Here is a 10,783-nt window from a genome sequence, read left to right as displayed (position 1 = left end):
GTAACTAAAAAAATAGTAGGCTTACGAAGAAAATCATACAACTAAATATTACAAATTTACTTTATTGTTTTCAAATTTAATGCACAAATTAAGTCTCATAGTTTCTTATATCAATAAATTCTTAGAAAATTAATATTTGAAAGTCTACAATTCGGTAGAATGCATTTTAAATTGTTTTAAAAAAATATAATATTTGTAATGTAAATCTTACAAGTAACGATTGTTTCATTTTAAAAAATTTTTTAGTTTATGCGGCAATAGCATAAGTTGGTGTAGTCAGAACTCCGCAATTATTATCTTTTTGCGCCATGAGTATATAACCATCATTACCCCAGTAGTTCGACCAAGAATTTTTAATTAGCCAATAGCCTTTTCCATTCATTGTTCCGTAGCCGACGGCTAATACAGCGTGATCAAGAGAGTCTTCAGTATTACCTACAAAAGAATTCATACTTTAGTATTTTAGTTTAGTATGAGTTTATTAATGTCTGAGCTAGTCATACTTACCACATGATGGTTCATAATACACGCCATTTGAATAGAATGAGAACGTTCTATGAGATGCATCAATTGCTACGGAAACAGGTCCATTCTTGAACAGAGCAACTTTCATTGCATCGATATCATCTGTTTGTACATTTACAAAGCCTTTAATTTTAGCAACTTTGGTAACATTGTTAATGTGACAATACCCATCCTATAAAACCGAATAGTTCTTAGATTGGAAATGTAAATATACAGAAAAAAATATTTTGTCTTATTGTTTTTGTACCTGGCCTAAGTAACCGCCGTATTCTTCTTCTGTAGGCAAACCACCGTGTTTTATTATCCATTGGTAAGCGCGGAAATCTTCACCACCATCACAACCATTATTACCGAATCCCCATGAACAATCAATAAGAGCCTAGAAAAAGTTATAACTTGTCAAAAGCTTTGTTATGGTTTAAAAACAATGTAACTTGCTGGAAACTCACTTGTTGAGATAGTCTAACTTGTTTCTTGTATTTCATAAAATAAGCTCCTTCAACTGCACCAGTCGTACCAAAACTCCAGCAAGAACCACAAACTGACTGATCTAAATAAAATATAAAGAATAAATAATCGAGTTAAAGTCCGAATAACGAATTGAGAACTAATTATTTTACCTTTAACGGGTGTCACTGCACCATACAATCTCCAGTCGAAAGATTCTGGAAGATTAGCCTTTTCTTTTTCAACGTCATAAATAAAAGGCATACCGCCGTTATAACCATGTTTAGTGTACTGTTTTCCACGCAAAACTTTCAATTCTGCATCGGAATGATCAGCCAAGTGATTTATTGCTAATTGGAATCCGATGTTAGCGCGATTGATAGAATGAATATACCTATGGAAATTTTATCACAAGAAAATCTATTAAATAATTCGACTTCTATGTTTAAGAAATTTTAAATACCTGAGATTGTGCCTAAAATGGTCTTTACGTTTTTTATGATCAAGTTCATTGAGGTAATTTTTCTTGTGTGTAGTTATAAATTTATTAAACGCTATATCAACGTGGTTTTGATAATTGTGAATAAATTCTTGCATTGGATTGAAGAGATAAATATGATGTTCACCTGGTCCAGGGAAACTTATACAACTAGAATCTACACATATTTAATATTAACTATAGTTATAGAAATATATAAATTAATGCTAAATAATATATTAAATATTATTAACTTTGTTCTATTTGAAATACTTCAGAGCTAGGTGTTTCAAATGAGTACCAATCATATTCCAGATAATAATGATCATAATGTGATCCTAAGAGTGAGTTAAAACCTCTCATCTCATATCTTATAGGAATTGGTTCTTTCATTTGTGATTTAGTTGGAGATTTCTATAAATAAGTTCAATTTTAATAAATATAGCAAGGGTTGTTCATATAAAAGTAAAATATTAATTCCAGTATACCTTATAACGAATCCATAATGTATATTTATTAGTTTTTTCTCCGAAAGATTCAACTAGTCGCCATTTTTCACATGCCACACCATTGATCATATCTTGTCCAATGCACTACAAAATATATATATATAATCTGAGATGTGTTATTGTTGATAAAATGTAATATTATAGATTTTGAATAATTGCACCTCCATTCCAGTAGTATCAGGTATGATAGTTTGTGGCTTGATTTTGATTTCGCTTGTTCCATTGACTTGGAGACAAGTATCTTGATTTAATTGAGTTTCAGTTGTTAATGGGGCTATTTTTAAGCTTGATCCATATGGCCCTTGAGTAGAAAGTTGATATGTTTTAACCATACCTAAAACAAATAATAATTTTTAGTGAATTAATTTAAAAAATATTTATTGTCGTATATTTAAAAATATTTAATGTACCTCCATAGTAATCAATTCTGCTATTGCCACTTTTTCCATCGTACCAAGCATAAAATGGCTCTCGAATCTCAGCATAGGGTATATATAGAGTTCCTTTGGCAGTGTATCCGCTGCTAAATACAGGAGATTTTACAGAACGTGCAGAGCAAAGTCCTAATAATTGAAATTGAAAAAACATATTAATTAACTGTTTTTTGTTAAATCAGAATTAAGCCATTAATACTTGCCACATAATAGTAGAAGATAATTAAAAGTAAAGAGGAACATTTTTGTACTGCTTCTGGAAAAAATACAGATATGATTAAAATGGATTTAGTTTGATAAGATTAGAGACCTTAGAATATTTCAGCATTATTATCAGTTATCAATAGAATAAAAAAAAAGAACTTCGATAAGCGATTTTCTCGTAATGTTGTACAATGCACTTAAATATTATAAAGCAAAAAGCTTTCGCCTTAATTCAATAAGAGTTTTAATTTACGAATCATACCTGTTAATTCCTAAGTTGACTATAAAAACCAACTGTTGCGAACGTCGTCGCAATTGTTAACTGAATTCTGATTCCAAAATGATGATCTTTGTTCCTTGGCTCACACGGCTTTACTCATCGGGCATGCGTCACGAACATGCCAAGCTATATAAGAAATGAAATGAGATAAAGACCTCTCGCGTACATATGCATGCTACTCGTATTGGTAATGTCAGTTATATATGCGTATATACCCAGAAGTTTATTTTGATGCTTTTCTTGTAGTTTTTACTGGTCGACTACTCAGTTACTGAATTTTACTCGAAAATCATAAATTTGCAGACGCTGATTTCGCGATACATTTTATCCCGCTGTCAGCGCTAAAAGCGGTAGAATTTTTAACTAAATTTTGTTTGAATTCAATGTTTAATTCGATCGCGTAGTATCCGATGGTTTCTTCGATTGCAATTAATGTGACTTTCTGTAATAACTAAAGCTATGTTTGCAACGTATTGCAAAGAAAAAATTGTAACTTCAAATAATATGTCAATGGCTTATTTATATATCAGTCAACATAAATTGCGCAAACGTTTGATGTTAATTGTCATTTAAGAAATTTAGTTTTTTCGAGTTCTAGAAACATTTTGAGTCGCAATTACAATTTACAAAAAATAAATCTTCAGTACAATATTCCATTCAAAAATTCTTTTAAACTAAGTACATTAAAAATTATTTATTTATATTAAAGGTCATGTATTATTGTTTACCATATGGGTCCTATATAATATATACAACAAATATATAACAAATATACAACAAATTTATCTATTTTTATATTTCTACGTTAACAATTAATGCCAAGAAAAGTGTATTTTTTTAGTTTTTAAGCTGAGTGATTTTAAGTAATATAAGTACATTTTTTATAATTTTTGAATAAATTGGTACATACTTTAATCGTTTATTTGTTTGAATTGAACGCGTCAATATCATGTTCTTACGTGGTTCATGGACTGAAGAAAAGTCTATTCAGTACACTGACGTCTGCATTTGGTGTATATAAGCATCTATCAGTCTATCAGTCATAGAAATAATTAATTGATTGGCAGATAACTAGAGTTAATGATATTGAATAAACGTTAATCATGACCCAAAAAAGTAAAGTTATAAATCTCTATAAAACTGTGAGTACGCTGACATCTTGTTTCGTTGAAAATATATTGAAATACATGCGACTGCTTATATTTTATATGGTTTTAGCATTTTAGATAAAAATTTTGAGCAATAAACTTAATATATTTCTTAATTCTTTGTTATATAACTGCATCTTAAATAAATACAATTTAAAAGATATATCTAAGGTGGAAATTAAATAAATTTTAACATATTTCTAGCTACTGCATTTAGGTAAAGATTATCCAAAAGGTGCAGATTATTTTAGAACTAGGTTGAGAATGGCTTTCGAAAAAAATCGGGGAGAAAGTGATCCTGACAAAATTGATAAAATGATTGCTCATGGAAATTTTGTAGTCAAGGAGCTTGAAGTGTTGTACATGTTAAAAAAATATAGAACATTAAAGAAACGGTATTACGATTAATGACAAGTAATACAATAAACTTAATGATTAAATGTGATACAACTTGGAAATTAATAATGTTATGTATATAAATTTTAATAAATATTTTTATATATTATTCTGCGATGCCTGTTGTTCAAATCGAGAGATTGAATTAATAAATGAATTTTCAAAACGTATACTATTTATGATTCCCTGGTATTTGTATTCTGATCTTATAAATAACTTGTGAAGTAATTAATTATAGTTCTAAACAGGATTGAGGATTATAACTATAGATTATAATCCTCTATATATATAAAACGCTGTGCGAGTAAATAAACTTCAACTCACTCATCTACGGTAATGTCAACAGCTGATTGCTTATTGTATGTGTGTGATAATGATATATATACAGATATAGACATAACCTTAAAAAATAATGGCGTTAAAGTCAGACGTATTCAAGTTTTTTTATTAAAAATATAAAACCTAATTTTTACAAAATTATTTGTAGAATGTAAATAGTTTTATATCAGAAATCTTACAGATTACTAAGAGATTTTCACAATGGCCGTTTGCGTTGCTGTGATTGGAAAAGATGTAAGTTGATAGTATAATTTTATTAAGATTTTTGATATCTAATACAAAATATTATTGAATTTTGTATTATTACTATATCAAATGTCTATTAAGTTAAAACATCTAAATATTATGACACATTGATGTATTACAGATCAATTGTGTAGACTTTCTTAATATTATATAAAATTCATAAAATTTAGATATTCTTAATTTTTTTTATTAAACTTGTAGTATGTATTAATTTGAAAATTTTTGTTCTAGAATTCTCCAAAGTACATTAAATGTACAGACGAAACAAATGCTTTACAATTTCACTATAAAGTTCATACTTCTATTGATATTGTTGAAGAAAAGTTAAATATTGGAAATAAAACTGCTGTAGATGTAAGGGAATTGTTTTTAGGCATGTTATATTCAACAGAAGAATATAAAATGTAAGCATATAGTAGAATTTCTTAAATATTTCACTTTTATATTATGCATTATGATTACAGTTTTTATTAACTTTCAGATTTGGATATGCAACAAATACAAAAGTTAAGTTTATAATAGTCTTACAATCTTCTAATGCTACTTTACGAGATAATGAAGTTAGAATGGTAAGTTTCAATTTCTCAAATAAGTTTCAATTTCCTAAGCTGAAAACTATATTGAAATTTATTTCAGATGTTTAGAAAACTACATGTAGCATATGCAAATGCAGTCAGTGACCCTTTTTACATTCCAGAAGATCAAATTCAATCCAAGTAAGACATTTTTATAAAGATTATATTTATTAGCTATTTTATAAACTGCATGGAAATCAATAAATTGTTTCAGATCATTTGATGCTACGGTCATGGATATTATGGGTTTACTTTCTGATGAACAGAAAGCTTAAAACTATAATAATTGTGTATATTCTGTGTATATAATAAGTACAAGTTTTATTTATTAATTATTCATTTAATTTATGTTACTGAAAATTATTCATTTTTGCATTATTATAGTATAATTTATACTTTCCAAATAATTTTCAAAGACACATGTTATGAGGAAAATGTCAGAATGCACATATTTTGAAACGAAGTTTTCACGAATTGTTTTAGTTAATTCCAATAATAGTACTTTAAGAATTACTGAATAAGTATTAGTATTTAGGTATACTTTATATATGTTTATAAATTCATTTTTTCATATTTAATAAGTTACAAATATTGTAAAATAAATACTTTAGCTACTATGAAATTTTTTATTTTTAATTCATTCAAGACATTTCTAATTATATGCATATATATGTACATACACATATGCGCACACATACACACATAGAGAAATATGTAAATATATGTATACATCAACATTTACTTATAAAAATTTTAGTTGCTTTCAAATAATGCTGCCATAAAAAAATAAAAAATTATCTAAGGTGGCCGGCTTCTAAGGTATACACAGAACACCAATTTATTCATTTTACATAAACTAATATATTTGTGTGTGATAAATTATTTTTCTTGCTTTCTTTTTATCAGAAAAATAATAGAGAATTGAGAAATACTGCATAAAAAGGACGTGTATGACTATAATTCGAATAAACAAGTCAGTGTGGATGTGCTAGTGTAAGCAATAGTAACATAAATTTTAGTTTCGCTCGTGGCTAATTTTAAATACAAATTTTTCTTATTTTAAACGTGTCTGAATACATTTGTGGAATAAATAAAGACTTAAAATTTAACAAATAAAACCAGTTCCGAGTGTGTCTCATTTTAAAAATTGACTGCGTGCAAAATTCAAATATAAACACAACGAGCATTCACTTTTGTATAATCGAGTGCTTATTATCTTTGTGATAAAAAAACAACGTGAACACACTCGCGAACAATGATACTTGACATATTCATAGAATAATGTTATGACGTCATACTTCATCAGTTCATACTTCAAGGAAAGTGATAATTTTTCACGATATTTTCAAGAAATAATTTACAACTTACGGAAATTTTTTTCGTATTGTCTGACTACACTTGAATTTAGACCAATAAAAAAAATCACGATTTTGATTTACATATCCCGGTCGAAAGACCCCGGATAGGATCCCTTATGGGGACTTATATCCCATATGGGATCCCATCCAGGGATTTATTGGGAATTCCCAAGTGGGATTCTAAATGGGAACCCATATGGGACTCCGGTAAATTAAGAATGTATCCGAACTTCCTCATGGTATCCAACATAGGATTTCCAAAAATTAAATCCGCTAGTGAAATCCAAAACAAAATTGTTTTTTTAAATTCTTACAATTTACGTAGAAGAGAAAGTAAGATTTTTTCGTGAACGTAATATTTATTTATAAGAATATTTAAAGAAGTAACAATACATTGTATAATCTGATTCAAATTCCATAAAAATGATATGACTTATTTAAAACTTTGTTATGTAACCGCTGCAAAAAAGTATTCAAATACCGATCTTAAATGTAATATATAAAGGGTAACCGTATTATAGAGCAACAATGGTCCACCACACTCTCTACTATTTTTATTTTATCTTAACCTTCGTGCATCTTGAATAGCGTACCCAATCTCTCTTTTGTATAATTTTTTTCAAGAAGTTGCTAACTTTCCTGTTGCATCTATTGCATTGCAACGTTTCAGTAAGAGAACTGCAATGTTAAAAACGTAGCATATGTATACCTAGCAACAATGATCGTGTTTACATATGATCAATTCTACAAAAAGTTCCGTAATTCGGTACCGTATTCGCGTAATTTAAAATTAAAGACACGCACGTATAGTATTTTCTCACTCTATATGTGACTTGAGGAGTCTAGAAATATACGTGTGCGATGCCGGAAATTCTCGGTGCACCCTATTTTTTCCGGCATTGCACACAAATACTCGTATTTCTGAATTCTTAAAATCACGTAGAATGAGAAAATACCATATGCGCGTGCCTTTAGTTTTAAATTTTGCGAATACGATGCTGAATTGTAAAATTGTTTTTGGAATGTGGTTATATATAATATACGAATTATTCATATTACCTTTGTCCGTTTGGAAGATGCTAACATTTCGGCATCGGATAATTCATTTTCACTTTCTGCATCTACATCCGTAGCTGTAGAACTGGTGGTTGAATTATCCACTAAAGCACTTCTTCTAAAACGACCACCTCTGAAATTTTCTCGGATATCTTCTAGGCTATCTGGTAATGAACAAACAAATTATTGATGAAAAGGGAAATTGATAAAAAGTCAAAAAAATCCCTATTTATACATTGTGAGTGTTAAAAAAAATATTTAGGACATACAAATGTAAGTGTTGAAAAAGCATGGACACACAAATCAATGAAAAATTACTTACTGCCTAATAATAGAATCCTGGCACGACAGTATGTGTAATGAGGCCCATTACGATGTAATTGTTTGCAACCATCCTCACAATGCTTTTTTTCGTAATACAAATGATCAGGATTAAAGTCCTTGTCATCTCTTGATTTTATGTAATATTTGTCATTCTTTTTGAATTTAATGTGATCCGTTGGTTTATTTTGTACGCTTTCTTGTCATACCTGTCCTCAAATACTATTCGTACCCAAAAAATAATACTATTATCAGCAATACTGCTCATTATGAATGATATTTTTTATATACTAAAAAAGATATTATGAATACTTTAGTGTATTTTTTTGTCTTCACTTTCTTTTTTGTTTGTTACATATCATAGAAACCAACTTAAAGACACTTTTGATAACCTGAAATGGCATAAACAATTAAAACTTAACATTTTTTTATAGTAGAGAAATTGAAAACTACAATAACGGTAAGTGTTTCTATTTTATAAGTAATTATATTATATTATTAAATTGATTTTTCAGGCAAATTAAATCACATACAAATCGGAGAAGATTTTCGTATCTGACTGCTTATTTACTCTTTTAACGTAGAAAATAGTTTGTAAGCAATTATGACTGGCAAAATCAAAAGCCCATATCCAAGACACTGTCTATTGTGAAAAAGTTGTTGAAGATCAAAAGTCATTGATGTCGTAAAAACCACTTTTAAGTTTTGAAAGCGAATTTAAAACTAAATTTCTTGCTGTTTTAATGTGATATATAAATATATCATCTCGATTGAAAGTATGTTATATTTCATCCGAGTAAGCTCAGTAATTCAATCGCTCTTGTCTTATATAACTAATGAAAATACTGGAATGTAATAAGTATATAGTAAAACTTTCACACTCTTTCCACTTTCAAGTTTTTTAGCATCGAGTGATTTTGTTAAACAACCTAACTTTATAGGGACTTTCATTCCTTCTAAGATTGAATTTACATAACATATTTACTCTTCAGTGCAGGATTCAACAAAATATTGGTAATTTTTAAGCAAATTTAATAGAATAGGTGCATATAAGACTCAACTTTCATTTTTTAATCTTTGGCAACAATATTATAAAAAAATTCAAGCTTAGATTCATTTCTTCGTTTTTTTTGAAGCTGGCGATATCAAATAAATCATATATTGACTCCAACGTGTAGACCTGAATAAACACATCAGTTATAGGCCCACTATAAACCCGCTGTAGTATATTTTGACAAGTGTGGTGGACCATTATTGCTCTATAATACGGTTACCCTTTATATATTACTTTTAAGATCGGTATTTGAATACTTTTTTGCAGCGGTTACATAACAAAGTTTTAAATAAGTCATATCATTTTTATGGAATTTGAATCAGATTATATCATGTATTGTTATTTCTTTAAATATTCTTATAAATAAATATTACGTTGACGAAAAAATCTTTCCTTCTCTTCTACGTATATTGTAAGAATTTAAAAAAACAATTTTGTTTTGAAAACCACGTGGGATTTAAAGTGGGATTTCACTAGCGGATTTAATTTTTGGAAATCCTATGTTGGATACCATAAGGAAGTTCGGATACATTCTTACTTTACCGGAGTCCCATGTGGGTTCCCATATGGAATCCCACTTAAGAATTTCTATCAAATCCCTGGATGGGATCCCATATGGGATCCCATGTATGATCCCTCATAATATCCCCATCAGGGATCCCATCCGGGGTTTTCCGAGCGGGCTAAGCTAATTTTGTATGAAAATGATTGAATGTTTTTGAAAATTTATCATCAGAATAAATGAATGGCAAGATATGATTACATTTTTACCAAATTAATTTTAATCAAAAGATTTCTATCTCTGTTTCTTCTGTACTACGATATTCAATTTTCTATTGGTTATATAAAGCAGATATAGTTATGTTTAAAAATAAATATGGATTTGTAGATGAGAGAAAAAATAATGAATACACACTTGTTGGAATGTTCATGTATTAAAAAAAAGTATTGATGGTTATATTCTCATGCACATGAATTGTAAAAATAGACTACAAGAAAACTGTTGTATAAGTTTTCTGTAAATTACAAATGTTATAATTATATTGAACATAGCTTTCGAATTATAACGCAAGAAAAAAGTGTTGGTCGATAACTTCATTTGAACCAGAAAGTGATCGGAAAGTGTAGTTATCGTGAGTTGCCTTCTCGTAATTTATTATTATTTTAGACACATATCAAATCATTATTCACATCCGCTATGTAAACAGAGAATTGAGATAGAGATGGTATGCCACACAACCGATTCTGTGGCTTATCAATATTCGAGAAATACGAGTAATGACTCATGTAAACTGATTTCTCGTTCTTCAATACACGCGTAATTTAAAATTCTACGTGTTCAGTACATGTGTATAAGTAGTTGCACAAAAAAAATCGATTAATATTCCGTTTAAGTTTTTAAAAATTTCAAAT

General features: G+C 28.7%; 2 protein-coding genes across 3 annotated transcripts; one reads left to right on the top strand and one right to left on the bottom strand.

Moving 5' to 3' along the window:
* Nucleotides 1-60: 60 nt before the first annotated feature.
* LOC131670193 (digestive cysteine proteinase 1) lies at nt 61-3,210 on the bottom strand. 2 transcript variants are annotated; one of them, XM_058945588.1, is made up of 13 exons: nt 3,093-3,210; nt 2,860-3,003; nt 2,597-2,649; nt 2,370-2,522; nt 2,121-2,293; nt 1,939-2,043; nt 1,705-1,864; nt 1,436-1,628; nt 1,146-1,366; nt 975-1,075; nt 773-904; nt 508-697; nt 61-435 (listed from the first exon to the last, which is right to left on the bottom strand). In XM_058945588.1, exons 3-13 carry the CDS (start codon nt 2,634-2,636, stop codon nt 248-250), a joined length of 1,656 nt encoding a protein of 551 aa, XP_058801571.1. In that variant the 5' UTR covers nt 2,637-2,649; nt 2,860-3,003; nt 3,093-3,210; the 3' UTR covers nt 61-247. The 2 variants fall into 2 exon arrangements, with proteins under 2 accessions (XP_058801571.1, XP_058801572.1); XM_058945589.1 differs by having other exon boundaries at nt 2,597-2,646.
* Nucleotides 3,211-3,879: 669 nt separating this feature from the next.
* LOC131670195 (trafficking protein particle complex subunit 2-like protein) lies at nt 3,880-6,179 on the top strand. Its single transcript, XM_058945591.1, has 7 exons — nt 3,880-4,019; nt 4,230-4,361; nt 4,953-4,994; nt 5,238-5,410; nt 5,488-5,575; nt 5,643-5,722; nt 5,796-6,179. Exons 1-7 carry the CDS (start codon nt 3,981-3,983, stop codon nt 5,854-5,856), a joined length of 615 nt encoding a protein of 204 aa, XP_058801574.1. The 5' UTR covers nt 3,880-3,980; the 3' UTR covers nt 5,857-6,179.
* Nucleotides 6,180-10,783: the final 4,604 nt, after the last annotated feature.

Source organism: Phymastichus coffea, unplaced genomic scaffold (genome assembly GCF_024137745.1).
Source record: "Phymastichus coffea isolate CEN01 unplaced genomic scaffold, Cenicafe_Pcof_1.1 PCOF00104, whole genome shotgun sequence".
Classification (NCBI taxonomy): Eukaryota; Metazoa; Arthropoda; class Insecta; order Hymenoptera; family Eulophidae; genus Phymastichus; species Phymastichus coffea.
Note: the sequence above shows the minus strand (reverse complement) of the source record. Positions and strands in the feature narration are given on the sequence as shown.